Below are 22,391 nucleotides of genomic sequence, written 5' to 3'. Positions count from 1 at the left end.
GTTATGCTTCTTGATGATATGTTGTACACTGCTCAAAAAAAGAAAGGGAACACTAAAATAACACATCCTAGATCTGAATGAATGAAATATTCTTATTAAATACTTTTTTCTTTACATAGTTGAATGTGCTGACTACAAAATCACACAAATTATCAATGGAAATCAAATTTATCAACCCATGGAGGTCTGGATTTGGAGTCACACAAAATTAAAGTGGAAAACCACACTACAGGCTGATCCAACTTTGATGTTATGTCCTTAAAACAAATCAAAATGAGGCTCAGTAGTGTATGTGTGGCCTCCACGTGCCTGTATGACTTCCCTACAACGCCTGGGCATGCTCCTGATGAGGTGGCGGATGGTCTCCTGAGGGATCTCCTCCCAGACCTGGACTAAAGCATCCGCCAACTCCTGGACAGTCTGTGGTGCAACGTGGCGTTGGTGGATGGAGCGAGACATGATGTCCCAGACATGATGTCCCAGATGTGCTCAATTGGATTCAGGTCTGGGGAACGGGCGGGCCAGTCCATAGCATCAATGACTTCCTCTTGCAGGAACTGCTGACACACTCCAGCCACATGAGGTCTAGCATTGTCTTGCATTAGGAGGAACCCAGTGCCAACCGCACCAGCATATGGTCTCACAAGGGGTCTGAGGATCTCATCTCTGTACCTAATGGCAGTCAGGCTACCTCTGGCGAGCACATGGAGGGCTGTGCGGCCCCCCCCAAAGAAAATGCCACCCCACACCATGACTGACCCACCGCCAAACCTGTCATGCTGGAGGATGTTGCAGGCAGCAGAACGTTCTCCACGTTGTCTCCAGACTCTGTCACATCTGTCACATGTGCTCAGTGTGAACCTGCTTTCATCTGTGAAGAGCACAGGGCGCCAGTGGCGAATTTGCCAGTCTTGGTGTTTTCTGGCAAATGCCAAACGTCCTGCACGATGTTGGGCTGTAAGCACAACCCCCACCTGTGGACGTCGGGCCCTCATACCACTCTCATGGAGTCTGTTTCTGACCGTTTGAGCAGACACATGCACATTTGTGGCCTGCTGGAGGTAATTTTGCAGTGCTCCTCCTTGCACAAAGGAGGAGGTAGCGGTCCTGCTGCTGGGTTGTTGCCCTCCTACGGCCTCCTCCACGTCTCCTGATGTACTGGCCTGTCTCCTGGTAGCGCCTCCATGCTCTGGACACTACGCTGACAGACACAGCAAACCTTCTTGCCACAGCTCGCATTGATGTGCCATCCTAGATGAGCTGCACTACCTGAGCCACTTGTGTGGGTTGTAGACTCTGTCTCATGCTACCACTAGAGTGAAAGCACCGCCAGCATTCAAAAGTGACCAAAACATCAGCCAGGAAGCATAGGAACTGAGAAGTGGTCTGTGGTCACCACCTGCAGAACCACTCCTTTATTGGGGGTGTCTTGCTAATTTCCTATAATTTCCACCTGTTGTCTATTCCATTTGCACAACAGCATGTGAAATGTATTGTCAATCAGTGTTGCTTCCTAAGTGAACAGTTTGATTTCACAGAAGTGTGATTGACTTGGAGTTACATTGTGTTGTTTAAGTGTTCCCTTTATTTTTTTGAGCAGTGTATTACGTCATCTTACCCACACACATAAAGATAGACATCATGCAGACACACACACACACACACACACACACACACACACACAGTTTTAAGATTGCTGTCTGTTAGATTCTCAACCAAATTTACTGAGCTTGTGCAATTATGACAAAATCAATGAACATATGATCCCCTAACAGTTGTGCAAAGTTGGTAGTCTTGTTCTAACATATTCACAGCTGTAATGGCTTCCAAGCATTCATTACATCTTATTTTTTATTAAATTGGAAAATGTTATTTTTCTTGTGTAGATCGGTAAAGAAATCATCAAATGTAATCAATTTTTTAAAATTACATTTTAAGGCTGTGCAATTGGTGTACACTTTCACTGTTCCAATGTTTTGGCCTCAAGCTTCACGTTATTTCAATGTTTTTGGGGCTTTTTAAATGTCTGTTCAATTGCTTGCCATTCATTTGCCACACCCACACCATGTCTCGTCTCTCATTGGTCACTCACGAGACATACTCAACATTGTCCAATCATTTTCATCGATCCAGTTGTCAGCATTTTTGATATATACCCTTGTTTATTTCAGTTGTTTAGAGGTTGTGTCCCAATAATCTGTTATTTCTCATTAAGTGTGCACTTGTTCGCTTCCCTTTATGGATTTGAAAGGAAATGACTGGTATATGGAAACACCCTTTAGCCCATGCCTACACCAATCTAATGCTTATATATTTTTGAGTGGTGTACGAGTGCACACTTTCAGGAAGAACGAGAGGTTATTTGGACTCACCCACAGTAGTCACTGCATGGGAGTAATAATTCCTTTATTTATTTATTTTCTTTTCCCCGTTGTTTTTTTTCCGTTGGCCCGTTTGTTTGGTTTTCGTTCGGTCTTTGTGACCACAGCAAGTTGGAATAGATCAGGGTGATATCCCCGATCTCTCACAGGTCAGTGTACATTTTTCATCTCTCTCCTCTTCTGGCTCCACCAACATGCTTTCATCCATCTATCCGTCCATTCGTTCATGTTACAGCCGTCAGCCTCTCTCTTACTGTACATATGCACTCCCTCTCTCCTTCGGTCTCACTTGCTCTCGCTCTTTTCTCTGTACTCAATCATTCACTCATTTTTCTCTGTCAAACTCTTAACAAGTTACCCTGTCTTATACTTTCCCTATGAATCTGTTGGTTCAATTTATTTAGTATTTATTTTTCAAATTATTATTTACACTGTAGGTCCAAATAGGCACTTGTAAAGAAAGTATATATAAATACCAATAACTTAAGGCACCAAGCTTGATAGTGATGCAAACTGAAATATTGGATTTTGAGTGATACATAATTCCCATTCCCAGTATACCATTTAAAATAGTTCCTTTATCATTCTCCTCCACAGACAATTAAAGGATCATGCATTGTAGGTGGTGGGTTACTTACTGTAATGCTTTTAACCCTAGCATCCCTCCCACTAAAGGCATTTCACTGTGCACGTAACATTCAAACTTGAAACTATACTGCATCTCCCCTCCCCATACAGTATACACAGAGTTTTACAAATTGTTGACTCGCCATAGCTTGTGTTCTCTGACATCTTGACCTACCCACCCGGGTTTGCATGTAGCCCTCGCCCCCTCACACGCACGCATGTAGCCTTGTCCCTTCCTACACGCACGCGCGCACATGTAGACATGCATGAGTGCAGACACACTTTGGCCCGGGGAGAAAGGTCAACTATATGAATGAATTATGAGAAACGTATTCCTCTCCTCCTCCCACCATTCAGACAGACAGACAGGCCTATGATAAAGAAAGCATTTTAGGGATTTTTAACATATTCATTTAAACTATATTTGACCCCTTGATTATTACATGAATGCATCATCGTAGTTGTAGCTATGACTTGAAAAGATTTCTGTCTTCAAACTTCAAAGCACATCTTGTTTTGAAAGATTGTCGGGGGATAACTAGCGATCAAAAAGGGGGAAACGAAACTATTCCCTATTTCTTTTACTTTGCTCTTTTGTTCTCTCTCTACCTCACTTTCTTTCCTCTCTGTGTGTCGAGTGGAATGTTTGGGGAATACGTACAGGGTTCAGTCAGAGTTCCATGCTCAGTCTGTTTTTAACTTCTGTGCTTTCTTTGTAAGAGGGAATAGAACAGTGTGTGTCTGCTAATATTATTGATGTCTGATTTGGTCTCTAAACAATCTAAAGATAGTCTACTTTTGACCACAGCCGCATTGATCGTTCGCCTTGATGTCACCGTAGGTCAAAAGTGCTGCACCACACAGGGAATAAGGTGCCATTTGGTACACAACCTCCCATTTGAATAAATTTTCTCTTGGGATGTGTCTCAAATAGCACCCAAATCTCTATCTAGTGCACTACTTGTAGTGCGTAGGGTGCCATTTGGGACTCACACTTAGTGAAAGCCAAAGCGCCAGCCTTGCCCACTAGGCTATGCCCTCTCAGGATGTTTATATGTTGGCACAAACCAGACAGGACAGAACGGGGTTCATGTGCATGTTTCTCAACCTCCTCTGCTACCTTCCTTCCCCTCTGTCCTCTCTTCATTTTTCTGTTTGCTGAAACTTGTTATTATTAACCTACTAATACTGAGCAACCTATTCCCTATATAGTGCCATTTGGTCCGAAGACGTAGTTCTATTCTGGGAATTTGATGCATTGTGGGTCGACCTCTGGGACTAACAACCGTGTGTGCGTGTGTTTATTGATGTGTGTGAAGAAGTGAATGAGTGCGTCATGTCATGTGAAAGAGAGGAAGAGCTGGTTCTGTCTCTCACCCCCCTCCCGTCTTCTGTTTTCTCTGCTTCTCCTCCTTCCAGGCTCCTAGTAGTCTCCTGGAGGCTCTGGAGCAGCACCTAGCCTCTCTGGAGGGGAAAAAGACCAAGGAACTCACCGCTGATACAAGGTACTGGACTGGCGAGACAATGAACACTTGGTGATATACATTATCGTAAAACTTGCACACATTGGAAAGACATGTCCCCTCCTAATACCTCTGTTCTTGCCTCTGTCCTCTCCATAGAGCGTCCACCCTGTCCAGTGCGGTGTCGTCTCTGTCCAATACAGGCATGTCATTCAGCCGCATGGACGAGAAGGAGAGACAGCAGGCCTTAGAGGAGGAGCAGGCCAGACTGCAGGCCCTCAAGGTACAGGTAACACACCATTACACTAATGCATAAAATGATACTACACCGATGTATAGTTTTACACAGCTACACTAACCACCACTACACTGGTGGACAGGGAGTTAAATATGTTACTACATCATTACAACAAATTACACTTCTGCATTTACATTTTTTTACTTACCTTTAAGTATTTAACTTGGCAAGTCAGTTTTAAGAACAAATTCTTATTTACTATGACGGCCTACACCGGCTAAACCCGGACGATGCTGGGCCAATTGTGCGCCGCCCTATGGGACTCCCAATCATGGCCGGTTGTGATAGACTGGATTCGAACCAGGGTGTCTGCAGTGACGCCTCAAGCACTGAGAAGCAGTGCCTTAGACCACTGCGCCACTCGGGAGCCCTACATTATACCCGTGGCCTATTCAGATTTAACTGCCTGAAAACAGGGTGTCCGCGGGTCCTTAAAGTCTTACATTAATTTCTGATTGTCTTAAAATGTCTTAAGTTCCGTTTTCAAAAGTATAAAAAAAGCGACGTTGATGACTAGTGTTTCTGTTATTTTGTGTTTAATTGTTGCCACCCCGACCACAAAAAGAACAATTGAACATCAAACAATACTCTAGGCACACTTTCAAGATGTTAGAGAGCTGTCCAACCACGTGTACCTCTGTGTTTGCACGTCATGTGCGTGTACCAGTGTGATTCAGCCCGTTGCCAGAGGAAAGAACAAGGCAGCCTAAAATTTTGTAGACAACACTAACTAGAGCTGGGACCATAAACAGGAAATTACCGACACCGACATTGCCTTCTTACCAAAGCAATGTCGGGGATTAGGCTACATAACGTTCCTGCATTTTTTTTTCTTCTAAAACCATTATTTGGTCAACAGTAATGCATTAACATGCTTCCTGCAATAAAAGTATCTGCTGTGTCCGTTTCGCTGCTGGCTCTCACTCCCGCTACCCTCTTTGCACATGGCATACGGATAGTTGAGCAACATTTTTAAATGTAAAACTACTATTGTTACTGTTCTTAAACAAGAGTCTCAGCTTTATGTGACAAATAAAACTACTTTATAAACGTCGTATGTAATTGAGATGCTCTGTCAACGGAGCGGAGCGTGCCATTTGTGGCGAATACATCAAGTAGCCTATACAGGCCTACCAATGGAAAGTTTTTGTAGGACATTAAATTTGCTGTCAGATCAATTGCATGGCTATCTAGCAACAATATCGTATTTAGAGTTGGCAATCAATTACGTTCCTACTTCCTCAGGTGGTAAATGATGTAGCATATAGGCATAGCCTAGGCCAATATGTACAAAAAATTGTACGGCTTCCTCATCGATGACAAGCGTGCTCTTGGTTGCCATGACATCCTCCTCCAGACAGGCCAGGGGAGCGGTGGCAACCCCTGTTCCAAAGCGGGTGAAGAACTTGTTTAGTTCATTGGCTGTAGAGGCACACCCTCTCGTCCAGGCAGGGATCGATGCGTTGCCTATCTTTTTGAAGGGGGAGTTTGCCATATTCTTAATGCCCAACCAGGCAGACCGAGAGTCTCCCTATAAACTTTATCTTTGTACTGGCATCTCGCCTTTTTTTTATCTCTTTGTTCCCCTCTCTCTGTTCTCGGTGGCAAACACTTGTTTCTTCCTATTAAGCACCCCTTTCGATTCTTTGTTGTTTGGAAATATCTTGCATGTTTTTTTTGGGGCTCACCAAATGAACACAGAATTCAATATAGCCAGATATTACGTTAGTCATCTCGTTCAGGTCAGCTGATGATTCTTCAAATACACTCCAGGTGGTACAAACAAAGCATCACTGCAATTGATCAATACTGTCATTGTCCCACACCTGTATTTGTTTTTCCACCACAGTCTCCCTTTTGAGTAACTGTCTATAAGTGGGTCGTAGAAAAACAGTGTTATGATCTGATCCATGCAGTGGAGGTCTGGCCAAGGATGAATACGCTTTGGGGACCGAGCCGTGACATAAATCTTATTTTTCCTTGTTAGACAAGTCACATACAGCATCAAGCTCTTGATCGAGGTTAAAAATGTCAGCTGCTTTGACACTGTTTGCTCTTGGATGGATATAAACAACTGTCAGAAAAAGCTGGGGGAATTCACAGGGGAGGTAGAAGGGGCGTAGTGACACTGACAACAGCTCTATAACAGGGGTGCATATTTTTTTCCTGACAATCGTACTTTTACACCATCTTTCATTTAGCAGAACAGACTCCACCTCCGTGCTCCTTACCAGTAGCTTCACTGTCTGTCCATACGAGTGATCGAGAATCTGTCAGGGGTGACTTCAGTCAGGCACCGCCTCCGACAGCCAAGTTTCAGAGAAGGCCATCACACAGGCCTCCCTGTATTCATATCGATACCGTGAGTTTGCCCGTAATCCGTCCATTTTCCCCTTAAGTGATTGGACCATGGAGAGCAGGGTAGTTGGAATCTTTGTTTTTGTTCCTCTGCATTACACCGCCTTTCCCGTTTTCCTCTTCCTTCACCCAGGTTGTTGTGTCTCACGATCTCTGCAGGTATGTCCCCTTTGATCGATTCTCCCGAACGTGAGTTGTTACATTGTAAAAGATTTAGTTTCTGCAGTAGCGGATGTGTGGTGCCGGCGACTTTTTCGTAGATTCGCGTGCTATTTCAGGTACCAGCAAAAGTCATCCAAGTAGGAGAATTATCCACTGTACGCACTTCATGTCCCTCTACCGTAGCTTAATCAGTAATCCGATGCAACATAAAACACTATTAAACTACTAAAAGCAAAGCAACAAAAACGGACGAGTTTAAACAACAAACCTGGAACAAACGCTGCAGGCCACCACTGCGTAGCGCCCCAAGACTGATTTGGAGCCTGCTCAGTCTGTGTCAAGCATGAATCCCTCAGTTGTACCCAACTTTGTTTGGTAACTGTGTGTGTTTTTCTGTGTTTCTCCAGGACCAGCGTCTGAAGGAGATTGGCATGTCCACTCCATCTGCCTCCCCCAGTACACAGTCTATGGGCAGTGTCAACAACAACCACCACAACACCAATCAAGGCATGGAGCTATTCAGTGCACCCTCCACCAACAGGTACTACTGTTATAACATGGTTACTACAGGTCGTAGGAGGTTATCTCGTGTTATAAAGGTATGATTCAATTATTCTACTCAGATTTATGTTGATTCTTTTGATTATAGATTCTCTGTGATTTTTTTTTTTTTGGGTGGGGTTCAAAGGTTGGTATCAGTTTGTTTTGTTGACTTAAAGGGATTGTTGAGGCAATCTATATTTCAGTGGAATTACCCTTACCTTGAGTTGTTTCTCAAGCCAGAAGTTACCATAATAGCATTGTCAAAATTCATTAACGTAAACCGGCGTACCGATGTTAGCAAAACTGCCTCAAAAACACTTAGCGTCGATACTCACGAAAAACCTGTCTATGTTTTTCCCCGCAAGAATGTTACTTTTCTAGTAATATCGGAATGCTGAATATCTGTATATTCCATTGCTCTGATAGTGCCATCAAGCCACCTGTGAGTGCCCAATGGTATATACAACTTTATTGTCCATGTTACAGAAACCGAGAGACTACAGTAGGAAATGTAGCCTCACAAATCCAGCGACTATTTCAGCAGTATGTATGTTAGAAAATTGTGAACTCCACCAACTACCGAACTTGGTTTTTAAGTGTTTTTGAGCAGGTTAAAGCTTGCGAACATTGGTTTGGTTGTTTACATTCATGAATTTTGATGATGCTAACTCCTATCTGTGGCATAACATTGACTATTGTGCATTTTGTCACTGGGCCTTAATGCACAACTCAATGTAAGGTCAATTCCACCGAAATATATAGATTTCACCTGAACTAACCCTTCAGTTGTTGATTGTTTGGGCATATAGGGGCAATATGAATCACATTTATTTACTCATTGATTTTCTTTCCCTCTTCCCTGTCTCCTCTTATTTCTCTCTCTCTAGCATGCCCAACCTCAGTAGTGATCTATTTGACCTGCAGCCAGCCTTCCTACCTGCTGTCCAGAGCACTCCCTCGATCTCTACAGCCACCAGTGCCTGGGGAGGTAGGTCACACACACATTGGAAATTCACACACACAGTTTTTATCTACTTAACCTCCTGAACTTCAGGTTCAGATCCGGGGCAGAGATGTATAGTGTTGATTAGCTGTGTATTATGTCACACACACGACACAAGTTTCAGTTAACACGTGTGTTCTGACAAGCCTCTGTCTTTAAAGTCAGGTGGCTTTTCAACTGTACAAATTCATGCTCGTGTGTCTCTGAGTTCTCTTCATGTCTTCAGTCATTCATGTGTTCGTTCATCCATCAGTTAATTCACTTGTTTCATCCACTTATCGTCCATCCATTCAGCCATGACTTTCTCATCCGCTAGAAGCACCGACACGGCTGAAATATTGTGTTTAACATTTTGTCCAATAAACATTAATTTAAAGAACATATGGTTCGACAGACACCGATACCAACCAACCCAGAAGTTGAATAGAAACTTTACAATAGTAATATGTAGCCTTTATGACCTTTGTCCCCTAGGTGCTGCTGAGACACCTGAGTCCTCCATGAGTGTAGATTTTGACGCTGTTTTCGGGGGTGGGGCTAGAAGACAGGCCAATTACGACGTACAGCCTGCCACCGATGGTAAAGAGACACAACGTCTGCGTCCCAAATGGCAACCTATTCCCTTTATAGTACACTACTTTTCACCAGGGCCCATAGGGCACTATAGGGTGCCATTTCGGACACAGACGACCCTAAATAAACCTACAAAACAACCTCTGGTTTAGCTTACTGCTCCCCTATAACAACTATAATCAATTACTTTTAGTGCTGGTTCATATCTCTGATTTGGTTTTGCTAATGGCCCGCTAAGTAAATCAACCTTTTCAGGCTTGGGCCTGTATCCACAAATCGTCTTAGAGTAGGTGTACTGATCTAGGATCAGTTTTAGATCCTAATGAACACAATTATATGGACATATACCATATCAGCAATCTTACTCTGAGATGCTTTATGGATACAGGCTCTGGTTTAGATTTCTGGTTGGATTTTGCTATGGGCCAGCTAATCCTTTAGGCCTGGGGTTTCTGCTACCACAGTTTCCATTTGTGTGTTTTTAAAGCCTTTAGTAGGAATTTCCTGGTGGTGATCTAACTCCATTCCATCTGTTTGTAACTCATCTCTTTCTCTCTGTGTGCGTGGCTTGTCATCGCAGTCCGTTCCTAATCGCCTGTCACTCATCCATTTGTTGTCGTCCACACAGTCCCACACTCTGCACAGACAATCCATCTCTTTGGAGGCACTGAGGTGGTACCTTTCCATCTGTTCTCCTCCATCTCTTTCCCTCATCTGTCTTCTACTCCCTCCATTCTCAGCCTTTCCAAACAATTAGCTTAATAGTTAACTCCTCTTTCTTTGTAAAACTAGATTTTTCTTTCTTTCCTGCCCTCTGATCTGTATGTTATGGTGAGTGGGCTATTTTTCTGATTCTTTCCTTCGCTCTCCCTTCCTCCGTGTGCTAGTTGTCGCTGATCCTTCCCTTCTGTTTCCTGCTTGCAAAGCAGGAAGTTCTTACTTCATGAATGTGGCCTATGGCCTGATTGCACCCTATTCCCCATTGGACTCTGGTCAAAAGTAGTGCACTATGGTAGTATGGGCTCAGGTCAAAAGTAGTGCCCTACATAGGGAATAGAGTTACATTTGGGACGCATAGCTATGTCAGCACAATGTCCAGAAGCTAGACATCGCTTCTTAGACAAATATTATTTGTCCTTTTTTTTGTTTTCGCTTCCTCAATTTTTTTTCTGTGATGGGAGGATAAGGAGTGATGGGAGGTGGCAGCTGTCTGTGCAGCTCTGTTGTGCTCCCTGTCTTTTTTTTCTCCCCCACGCTACTTTGTCTTGCCCTCCTTCGATCGTTCTTCCTCTTCTGTCACACACTCTGATTGCCCCTATTTGTCTCTTTCCTCTCTCCCTTCTACGTTCCTCCCTCCCTCCCTCCCTCCCTCCCTCCCTCCCTCCCTCCCTCCCTCCCTCCCTCCCTCCCTCCCTCCCTCCCTCCCTCCCTCCCTCCCTCCCTCCCTCCCTCCCTCCCTCCCTCCCTCCCCCTCCATCCCTTTTCCTACCTCTCTCCTAGTTGAGGGCAAATGTGTTCCCATTTTTAGAATGACTGTTGACAGACCATTGTGGTACTAATGTAATGTTTGCACAGTGAAATACTCCATGACTGCATCCCAAATGGCAGCCTTGTGGGCCTTGGTCAAAAGTTGTGCGCTATATAAGGAATAGTGTGCCATTTGGGATGAAGCCATGCAGTGTAACCAGACCAATCAGCCCTGTACAGTAATAGAGTAGTATACCACACACGCACCGGTCAGCCTACAGTACAGCCTCAATAAGTGTAATGACTCAACAACATGACACCACAAGCACATAAATCCATCATAACACAAATATAGCTACTGCTGCTGAATGGAACAAACACCCATTTCTCATAATTCTGCTACTGAGGCCGACTAGAAACTGAAGGAGTAGACAGGGCACATCTACTGTTTTAGTCTAGATATGGAATTAATATAATCCGTCAGCATAATGACTCCACAACATGTCAGCCACAAGGAACTACAGTGCCTTCAGGAAGTATTCATACCCGATGACTTATTCCACATTGTTGTTACAGACTGAATTCAAAATGGATTAAATATATTTTCTAACCCATCTACACACAATACCCCACAATAAATGTTTTGCAAATGTATTAAATGAAATACAGAAATATTTAATTATTCACACCCCTTTGCTATGACACTCCAAATTGAGCCCAGGTGCTTCCAATTACCTTTAATCATCCTTGAATTGTCACTACATGATTGGAGTCCACCTGTGGCCAATTAAATTGTTTGGATTTTGAAGGAAACACCTGTATAAGGTCCCACAGTTGACAGTGCATGTCAGAGCAGAAACTACCATGAAGTTCAGGTAACTATCCGTAGAGCTCTGGGTGAGAATTGTGATGAGGCATATATCTGAGGAAGGGTTTAAAACAATTTCTTGAATGTTAAAAGCTTCCACGAGCATTGGGGAATGGGGTAAAATACAGAACTACCCAGGCTGGTCGGACAGCCTCTAGGCACAAACTGAACAACCAGGCAAGAACAACCTTGGTCAGGGAGGTGACCAAGAACCCAACAACCTCTCTGACAGGACTACAGAGTTCCTTGGCTTAGATGGGAGAACCTGCCAGAAGGACAACAGTCTCTACAGCACTTCACCAATCTGGGCTTTATGGGAGAGTGGCCAGACAGAAGTCACCCCAGAAAATAAGAGCGTCTGCTAAATGACTTAAATGTAAATGTAAATGTAAAAAGGCACATGACGGCACGCCTGGAGTTTGCAAAAAGGCACGTGAAAGACTCTGGAGTGGCAGAAGAGTCTGTGGTCTGATGATGATACAGAAATGGAACTCTTTGGCCTGAATACAAAGTGCTATGTTTAATACCATCCCTACCGTGAAGCATGGGGGTGGCAGCATCATGCTATGGGGATGCTTTTCGGTGGCAGAGACTAGTATGGATCAAGAGAACAATGAATGGAACCAAATATAGCCAAGTCTTTGATAAGAACCTGCTTCAGAGTGCTTATGACCTTAGACTAGGGTGAAGATTTACTTTCCAACAGGACAATGACCCCAAGCATACAGCCAAAGCAACGCTGAAATGGCTTCAGAACAAGAATGCGAAAGTCCTTGAGTGGCCCAGTCAAAGCCCAGACTTGAATCCTATTGAAAATCTGTGGAAAGACTTAGATTGCTCCCCATCTAACTTAACAGAGCTTGAGGTAATATGTAAGGAAGAATGGGAGGAAATCCACAAATCCAGATGTGCAGAGCTTATGCAGACATACCCAAGACGACTCAAAGCTCTAATCGCAGCCAAAGTTGCTTCTACAAAGTGTTGACTCAGGGGTGTGAATACTGCAAAAATGTCAAACATGTTTTACTTTGTTATTGGCTATATGTGTAAATGGGTGAGGGGGAGAAAAATCTATTTAATCCATTTTGAGTTCAGGCTGTAAAGCAAATAAAACTGAATTCTTTCAAGGGATATGAATTATTTCTGAAGGCAATGTAAATCCAGCACAACACATACTGCTGCTCAGCCTAGAAATATGGTGTATAGACGGAACACAGCTACTGAGCCCTGAGCGTAGAAATAAAAGGGAACACATCCTTTTTATCTTCTGTACGTGTCATGATACTGAACAGATGGTTTGTGATCCCACAGCCTGATCTTGCCTCCCAAGTCCTCTTTTCTCTTGCTTGACTCAAATCTTTCCTGCATGTGCGCTGCTTTTCTTTTAACCTCATATCCCATCTGTGTGTGATACTTGACCATGCTTTGTGTTTGTCTAATCTCTGTGTATGAATAATGTAATTAAATCTATGTCTCCCTGTATCTTTCCTCCAGGGTTTGACGCTCTAGGGGACCTGCTGAAGCCCACAGTGCCCAGCCACAACCAGGCTCCTCCCATGAACCTGCACCACCCTGGTCATCCCCATCCAGGGCACCCAGGAGGCAAGCTGCTGCCCAATGACCTTGACTCGTCCCTTGCCAACCTCGTTGGCAGTGAGTACTGTATAGACGACATATATTGTTCTTTTGTATCCTCACATCTGTCTGTTCCCGCCTCTTTCTCCCCTCTGCCTCCTCCATTTGTTTTGGTTTCTTTCGCTTTGTGCTTTCTCCTTACTTCTCATGTGACTATTTCTCCCTCCCTCTTCTCTCACCCTCGGTCTTGTCCTCTAGTGAATGTCTGCTAGTGGTAGAGATGTCAATAGAAACAGTTGGACCAGGCTAATGGTAGCGGATGGCCTATCTGCCAGAGCTCTTGCCTGAGAGCCATTGGTGGGAAAGGGAGAGGGCACACAGAGAGAAGAACCCAGTAGGGAAGCACTGGTCTCAGTCTACTGTAGGTTTAACAGCCTTCACTACCCCCTCCCAGGGCTGGCCGGCTCTCTCGTTCTGTCTGCCTGTCTCACTGTCTTTTAGATAGACTCGCTCACTTTTTTCAAACCCTCTGATGCTTTTGCTCTCTTCTTTCTCATACTCACTTCCTTGTTCCCTTGCTTTCTCTTGCTCTCCTCTTTCTGTCTCACCATCCCTTGCTCTCTCTTGTCCTCAGATCTGCAGTTCGGAGGAGCCCCAGCCAAGAAGTAAGTGTAGGAGTTGTGATGTGTGTCTGCATGCGTGTGTGAGTCTCTCTGAGTTGGGAAGTGATGTAGTGCCAGACTACTTCAGCATTTTCCCTAGACAATAGAAGGCTTTGGCGGGCTGGCAATCTATAGTTCTCCAGTCTCAGATAGCCCCTGCTCAAAACAGTCTACTTCAAGACATGAGAAACAAAACTAAAATAAACTTGAATAAGTATCTAGTGAATGGAGGTTATACTTGTTTTTAATGACAAAACAATGTGTTGTATCAACAATGGAACAGACTGACTGCAGGGTTTTCCCTAGACGATAGACTTTATGGCGGACTGCCATCCCACTCTACTGTACTAGGGCGAGCCGAGCCCAGCCAATGATGAAAAGCTTCTGTGCTGCTCAAATCTGTTGAAAAATAAATGTAAACTAAAATAACTTGCCCGCATCATTCAAATCTGCAGGATTTTTACCTGTAACAAGACACATTGAGACCTAGTGAAGAGCTCGAGCTACAATATTATTAATATATTTTATTTTAAACACGCTTTTCAAAAACACATGCAGGCTTGTATAACTAACCTTGTGGTGCCACACAATTCAGTATCATTCAAAATCCTGTTTTCCTGAAACCTTAACCCCTTGCTTCTAAACCTAATTCTAACCGTAACCCTAAAGCCCATTTTAGAAATAGCATTGACCTTGTGGGGACCAACAATGTCCCAAATTGGACAAATCTTGTTTGTTTACTATTCTTTTGGGGACCAGAAGTCCTCACAAGTATAGTCAAACACGTCCACACCTGCATAATATCCATGGTAACAGTTGATTAACGAGTGTGGTGTTTTTGCACGGTGCATTTTGTCGTTGTGTGCTCCGGTGTTCAGGCCAGACATGCAGTGGAGTCAGCCTGGAGAGAAGAAGCTAACTGGGGGACACAACTGGCAGAGCAAGACCATGACTAGCACCACGGCCTGGAACCCTGCTCCCATGGCCCCTGCACCCATGCCTGTACAGCACATGGTGAGTGGTAGTTTGTGTATTATGTAACCTGTTTTGAGATTATGTCCAGTAAAATAGATATGCGCTAGTCAAGACTGAGTGTGTGCGCTAGTCAAGACTGAGTGCTGAGCTTGCCAATGGATAATTGTCGTCCCGATCTCTTCCACAATACTGACTGACTGGAAATCTGTCACTAACCCCTGGCTTCTTCTCTTCCTCCCTCCTGTCCTCCCCTCTGTCTCTTTCTGTCTCGTTCTCTTCGCTGTAATTATCTTCTGTTCTTTGCGTTATCATCCTCATTCCTCTCGTCCTGTTTCTGCTGCGTTTAATTCACCTTCCTCATTTCTCTCTCTCTCTCTCTCTCTCTCTGTCTCTCTCTGTCTCTCTCTGTCTCTCTCTGTCTCTCTGTGTGTCCTTGCCATGCAGAATGGGATGTTCTATGCCAGTTATGTAAGTAGTAGGGTATGTCCCAAATGGCAGCCTATTCTCTATAGAGTGCACTACTTTTCACCCAGTGCCTATCTAGTCTGTTTGGAGCAACTTCTGGTCTTTATTACGATTCTCTACCCAGAAGTGTAGACTCATTGTGAAGTGTACTCTCACTCCTCATGCATTTGATTGGTGCAAGCATGGCTCAAGGAAGTTTCCACCATATTTCTTACATTGGTCCATTTGTTTTGAATCCATGAGGGGGAGTGTACTCACCGGGTCAGTATCAGCTTCGTGCGCTCTCTCCCTCCTGCATTCCTCCCCTACTTTTTGTTTTTAAAGATAAAAGAGTTTTTTTTTTCCCTCCTCCCTGTACTTGTAGTTGAAGTGATTTCCTCACCCTACTGCCACCTGCCTTTAGAGACTAGTGTTTATTTCTACCAGGGAGAGGCACGCTACTGTTCTCATTATGTGCTTAACTGATAAAATACTGCACTAGGCTAATTTGTTAAAAGAACACTGCTCTAGTCAATTAGATTTTTACAACCTCACTTCCACGCATGTTGTTTATCTGTAGTTGTGAATGTGATGGTGTCCATGAGCATCGGTGATTTCATTACCTGTACCTCCTTCGCTGTATAGACTCCCCTTTTAGCCTCTCCGCTGCACTATTTGTGAGTTGCTAATCAGGTCTCTCTCTAACAGGCTCCAGCGCCTATGACATTCCCAATGACGACGCCGCAAGTGCCTATGTATGGAATGGTCAGTGCTCACACGCAACAGGACACATTCAACATCACGTGTATAACCTAGATGTATTGTCCTAGAAGAATTACTGTGGTCTAGCAGTCAAAAAAAAAAGAAGTGTAACCAACAAAGACAACATACTTGAGTACTGGAAAAATGTTTCTCCCTCAGGTCCCCCCTCAAATGGGTCAGATGGGGAGTGTACAGTTGATGGCCCCCCAGCCCATGATGTACAACCAGCCTGTACTCAGACCCACCAATCCCTTCGCCCCCATGCCTGGAGCCCAGGTAACCACGCACCATTTCTACAGCCCTACCACCGTACACCATAATACCACATCCCTATTACCCCTTTAAACCCCACAAACCTCTGTCACCATCCCCACCAAGCCCAAGGAAACCATCCCCCCCAAACCATTTAGTTCAGATTGGCCCCATCCATATAGTTCAGGTACAACCCAAATGCCTGCCCAGCCTTTACTTCCTCTTTGACTAGTCTTCTTTGTGTTAAACCCTGTAGTCTGTCTTTATTTCTGACTCTCTCTTTCAGATGCAGTTCATGTAATCTCATGGGGGAGGCAGAGTTCCAAAAGCGATGGCAAAAACACACGCCGAGCGAACCACCGAAGACTAAATGAACGAATGAATGAATGAACAAAGGAATGACAGACAGAAGGAAAACCAACCAACACCAAATATGAGAGGAAGAGAAGAAAAAGAAAGGGAGGATCAACCCGGGAGATGAGAAGGGTGGAAGGCTAGAGCACGGAGGGGATATGTCATAATAAAGGCGCATCTCTGTCTGAAACAGCCCCCCTCCTGAAAAAAATTATAAATAGTGTAAATTTAAAAAATAAACACCCAAAGCCCATTACTGGGTTTAAAACTACCTAAAACTTGAATGTGTATGTCGTTTTCAGTCGACAGAGTGAAGGGGTTAGAGGTCTTAAGTTTATTGCACTTAGGACCAGTCTATACATTATGAAGTCTCTGTTGGGTTAGTTTGTCTTCTGTTACGTTCTCTGGTCGTTGGTGTACAAAGGTAGCCTAGGCCCTGTTACGGTTACTGGGACTGTATTTATGTTGCTACTAAGCTGATATTGAGCAAAAGAGGGATGGAGAAGAGGGGATCTAGCCATAGGCAGAAAATACAGGTTTGGATTGAAAAAGATCTGTAGGTTAAAGTTGCATCCACTCTCTTTGGTTGCATCCACACAGGTAGGAAGATGTACGTGTTTGGATTCAGTTTTTCTATCTCAAAGCACGTGTGTTTGCGCGCAAGCTGTTAATAAACCATTTCTTTGTGAGCTGGTCTCTACCTTCTTTCTTAGGCGACAGGTCACCAATTGGAGCGGTTTCTAGAAATCTTTATTTTAATTCTCCAACTTTCTCACCGTTACTGATATCAATCAAACCGGTGGAACCAAAGTCACACAGTACCGTTTGTCCCTGCTCGCTTGCCATCCTTGACTGTTAGGTAGTGAAGAAAAGCACTTACGGTGTCTATGTTACCCAAGGGAGCTGTTTCAGACACGGAGAAGCCTTTACCACATGCAATCAGACTGAGTATAAACATTAAGGATAGCCCTCTACACTCATCCTCACAACCACCATCCTACCACCAGCCTAACCCTCAACCTCTTCTTATGTCTATTTGTCCATGGAGAGCCACTGGAGAACTGTTGTAAAGTGTTTTTAATCCCTCTCTACTTTATTTGTGTCTCTTGTAAAAACAGTTTCTTCTTCATCCTCAGTGTGTCCTTAAATGTTGACGGATTCGCACGCACACTAAATTACACACACAAAGCATGTTACACACACACACCCACGTGCATTAACGTGTAGAAACACACACCTCCATCCTGCGGAAACTGTCTGATTTCAGAATAGGATCATTCTGACGGTTGATGTCACAATTTGTGTTTCCTCTATCATAATGTCCATTGCTCTCGATGGTGTCCTATTGTTGCTAAAGCCATATGCAGTCATTTTCTTCCCAACTGTCAAGATGGGTCAAATGAAAGGATGTCAAAGTAACTTTTTGTGTCAAAGGAAGGATATTGTCAAACTGTTGATAACTCAACAGAACTGTTTCATGTTTTTATTTTGAACAAATATATGTGCCAATAAGTTTGGTACTGGTTAGCGCTGAATGAAACTTAACTGCCAAGGGTTACTTTATTGTTAAATATTTGGGGGACATGGAGTTGAAATGTTCAATACTAGTTTGAGCATACTCTTGGTCCCATAGCTTTATAAAAGATGTCAATGTAACTGAACTGTTGGTGCCAAAGGTCAAAACAGGTATAGGGTCACAGTTGCCATACTTTTCGCTGTCTTAATTCCCCTGTAATAACACACATTGGTTTGTTATATATGCCATGCGTTTCTCATTGAGGACTGTTTTCTGTTTACTTCCTATATCTTGACGCTGAAGCCAATAGTGAGTTATGCCCCCTAGTTATGTTATATATATCATTATTTTTTTATGAACAAGCTGAAATGTTTCACTGATATGACCACATTCAGAACCTGAAAGAAAGGAGAGTTGGTGATAAATGAATGGATCAAATCAAAGTGTATTGCTCGCGTACACTGATTTGCAGGTGCAGCTGAGTGCTTGTGTTTTGAATGCACATGCAGATCCCTAAGACGAACCCTTCCCCTTGTCTCGGTCCACATCACCAGTGAGTTGAGTACTGTGGAGCGTCTAACTGATCCTTTTCACTTTCAAGTAGACCTACCGCTCTAGAACACTATCTTAGCATCTTTGCTGCTCTTCGGTCTAGTGTGCATAGCTCTATATTCACCTCTTGGTGATTTGCCAATTGCCATTGTCTTCAAGATTATCTTGGTGGATCGTCACTGTCTAGTAGACCTAGCTCTAATTTCCCCTCTTAGGGGTTTATTTGTCAAACTCATTCGCTCCACCCTTGTACTTGATTGATTTAAAGTCACAAATTAGTAACTCCCCTCACCTGGTTGTCTAGGTCTTAATTGAAAGGAGAAAAAAACAAAAACCAGCAGACACTCGGCCCTCCATGGAATGAGTTTGACACCCCTGGTCTATTAGATATATTTAAAGAATTGTCTCCAGGATCACTTTAGATTCATTCCCCTTCTGACCTCGTTTCATTGTCTAGTAGAACTATATTTAGATAGACTCTCCTATTGGAGTCTTCACTGTCCAGTATGTATAGCTCTAGATTCTTCTTGCTTCTGCTTTTGTAGATGATACATTACAATCCCCTTTGTCTTATAACTTCCTGTTTCTTCACTGAACTCTGTCATAGGCCTTCACTTAATCATGCTGTGAGTGGGCGTGTATGCCATCTTTAAACTTAAACGGTCTCTGATTGGATCATATGCATTTTATGTCTTGTCGGTGAAACCGAACTATCCACAATGTCTAAGAGGGATGTATACTCTCAATGAGGAATTAAGTCTGTAGTCTTGAAGTATTTGAGGGTTCTGATGGCACTAGTCTTTGTCTGTAGGAAGGATTGCCTCGCTATAGTAGTAGCTGTGTAAAAGGGGGTTGAGAACCAGTGGTGGTCGTTTGGAAGTTAAAGGTCCAGTGCAGCTGTTTTCATCTCTATTTCAAATCCTTTCTAGGTAACAATTACTACCTTTTGATTGTTTTCAATTAAAATTGTCAAAAATAAGCAAAGATATCAGTTTCTCAAGCAAGAATTTTGTTAAGATTGTCAGGGAGTGGTCTGAGTGGGGAGGGGAATGCTAGCTGTAGGTTTGGAACGCTCTTATTGGTCTATTAAATTTACCGCCTGGTGACGTCACCAAGCAAGCCAAAACGCCATCCCACCAAAACAGGCTGAAATTTTTGAAGTCTGAAGTCTTTTCAAACATCTCTAACACTAAAATGGCATTATCATTTTCACAATATCACACTATTATTCCAACCTTACTATGTGGATATATATTAAACACAAACCCTTCTCTGGGCTCCTCATACTGTGATAGTCCCTTTACTCAGGAGGGTAGGAAGCTCTGGGTAGAAGTTGCTCTAAGAGACAGATCTAGGATCAGCAAACCCTTGGGGGAGAAATGCAAAACTGACCTTAGATCAGTGTCTAGGGACAACTCATTTGTATCCCAATGGCACCCTATTCCCTATGTAGGCCTCTGGTCAAAAGTAGTGTACTATATGGGGAATAATGCCATTTGGCACACAATCCTTGTTTGGCACTGAAGTTGATGAGCACAGCTTTTTCTCTGGAATTTATCATGTCTTATGTTCTCTGGTTCTTCAGTAGTTTCATTTCTCTCTTTGGGTCATTTTTAAACTAGATTGTTGTTCTGCATGGTACCCGGCCTGCCTGTGTTTTTGTGTGTCTTTGAACTGGTTTCAAAATAGTGGAAGAATAGCAGAGGGGGAGAGAGACAGTGTGGAGACTACAATGTTGATTGTCCTATTATAATCTTAGGGGGTGCATCTCAATCTTGTCTTTTTCTCTCGTCTTCTAAGACCTGAAGAGCGTTAGCTCCCAGAGCGAATGCCAACAATGTCAAATCACGCTGATGGTCTGTTTATGGTAGGCTTTTCTTCCCCTGTGCATGGTCGTGATGATGTGTTCTTTCTACAGCTCCCCTTAAAAGCATGATCTGATTTACTGTGTTAAAACTCCGGGTTCCGGATTGTCATGGTTGCATTTCTGATTACATGCCGCAAGGACAGACACCCCTAACCATAGCTCTAGGGTGAATCTCAATAGTCTTTCCTTGGCTCATTGCGTCCTCTGTCCTCAACGCATTGGAGGAGGTGGTCTGGGGGTGTAGCCAAACCCTTTTACTTTTCCAAAGATGCCACGTTACTTTTTCCCTTTATTGAAATGGGTCTTTCTGATCATATCTGCAAGTGTAGTACCCTCTAGTGGTGAGTCCCTGTAGTAACACAGTAATTGAAGATGTCATCAACCTGAAATGAAAATGGAACAGGGAAAAAGAGGAATGGCTTTTTGGGGTTATAAACGGATAAATCTCTCCATAAAATTAATCAGTTTATCTGTTATTTGCTCATTTTCAGTCAGTGTTTGTTCAATGATCATGTGAACATTTTTTTCCCTACATGTTTTTTTTGGAAACTACCCTTCTGATAGCTGAACTGGTGATAACTATGTAAATATAAATAGAAACATGCAAACACATACACATATACATCACAATCCCTGTATTGTACTATACAGGGAATATGGGCTGCGTTTACACAGGCAGCCCAATTCTGATCTTTTGCCCAATTCTTGGTAAAAGAGCAGATCTGACTGGTCGAAGAGAAATGATTGAATTTGGCTGCCTGTGTAAACGCAGCCATGGTGTCATTTGGGACACATCCATACACACACATCAGCCATAATGTTATTTTTGTCTTTGTATTATTATTTTTCTGAACATGAGAGCTATTTGATATTTGCATTATACAGTATATAGATATATAATAATACCCAAGGGGTGATTAAACGTATGAAGAAGGGGATTGGCTGCATGTCTACAGGTTGCCAATGGGATGTCATTGATTGTCAAGGATGCCAAATGATTCAGAGAATCACACCCTTGTCTCTGATTATTCTTCTTGATCTTCCCCCTCTTTGTACATTTTTATTTATTTCTGCAGAAATATTAGGATTTTATTAAGCATGGAAATAATACAAAACGAACGTTACAGAAATACAAAAATCATTGGCTTTTATTTTACTTACTGTGTTTAATTTGATTATCTTTTTTTGGAAGAAATAAAGTCATTTTCCATTCCTAAAGCATTTGGTGATTTTAATGATAATTCTTTTGTAGTGTGGAGTGTCTGCACTGAGTGAGGCTTGCTGCTTCAAACAATCTCCACTTACATTTTTGTAGATGCTCTTATTCAAAGTGACTGGAAGCCACAACCCTTGCGTTGCAAGCACCATTCTCTTACAACTGAGCCACATGGGACCCGTTAATGTTAGAGTATACGGTTTGCAGCATGGTAAGCGGCTTATTCTGACAGGTTTTAGCCGAGCGTTTCCCAAACTTTGTCCTCGGGACCCCAAATGGTGCGCGTTTTTGTTTTTTTGCCCGAACACTACACAGCAGATTCAAATGATCAAAGATTGATGATATATTTGAATCAGCTGTGTAGTGCTAGGGCAAAAACCAAAATGTGCACCCCTTTGGGAGACCCTTTCTTAGCCCCAACTGCCATGCCTACACGTGGGTGCTTAGTGCAGTACACACACAGGCAGACAGAT

At 43.2% G+C, this 22,391-nt stretch overlaps 1 protein-coding gene across 9 annotated transcripts in view; it reads left to right on the top strand.

Moving 5' to 3' along the window:
* si:ch211-200p22.4 (phosphatidylinositol-binding clathrin assembly protein) overlaps positions 1-21,920 on the top strand; it is a 62,277-nt gene extending 40,357 nt beyond the window's left edge. Inside the window, exons 8-21 of one of the 9 annotated variants that reach the window (XM_065021797.1) lie at positions 2,489-2,530; positions 2,979-2,999; positions 4,428-4,513; positions 4,631-4,754; positions 7,697-7,830; positions 8,720-8,820; positions 9,310-9,414; positions 13,238-13,396; positions 13,953-13,983; positions 14,859-14,994; positions 15,400-15,423; positions 16,108-16,164; positions 16,321-16,437; positions 16,700-21,920. In XM_065021797.1, coding sequence (XP_064877869.1) covers positions 2,489-2,530; positions 2,979-2,999; positions 4,428-4,513; positions 4,631-4,754; positions 7,697-7,830; positions 8,720-8,820; positions 9,310-9,414; positions 13,238-13,396; positions 13,953-13,983; positions 14,859-14,994; positions 15,400-15,423; positions 16,108-16,164; positions 16,321-16,437; positions 16,700-16,714 — 1,152 coding nt within the window. In that variant the 3' untranslated portion in view covers positions 16,715-21,920. Of the gene's footprint in view, positions 1-2,488; positions 2,531-2,978; positions 3,000-4,427; positions 4,514-4,630; positions 4,761-7,696; positions 7,831-8,719; positions 8,821-9,309; positions 9,415-13,237; positions 13,397-13,952; positions 13,984-14,831; positions 14,995-15,399; positions 15,424-16,107; positions 16,165-16,320; positions 16,438-16,699 lie in introns of all 9 variants that reach the window. The other 8 variants (XM_065021790.1, XM_065021794.1, XM_065021789.1 and 5 more) reach the window with 8 other exon arrangements.
* The last annotated feature ends 471 nt before the right edge of the window (positions 21,921-22,391 follow it).

This window comes from Oncorhynchus nerka, linkage group LG8 (genome assembly GCF_034236695.1).
Source record: "Oncorhynchus nerka isolate Pitt River linkage group LG8, Oner_Uvic_2.0, whole genome shotgun sequence".
In the NCBI taxonomy this organism is placed as follows: Eukaryota; Metazoa; Chordata; class Actinopteri; order Salmoniformes; family Salmonidae; genus Oncorhynchus; species Oncorhynchus nerka.
This window is presented reverse-complemented; position numbering and strand designations above follow the sequence as displayed.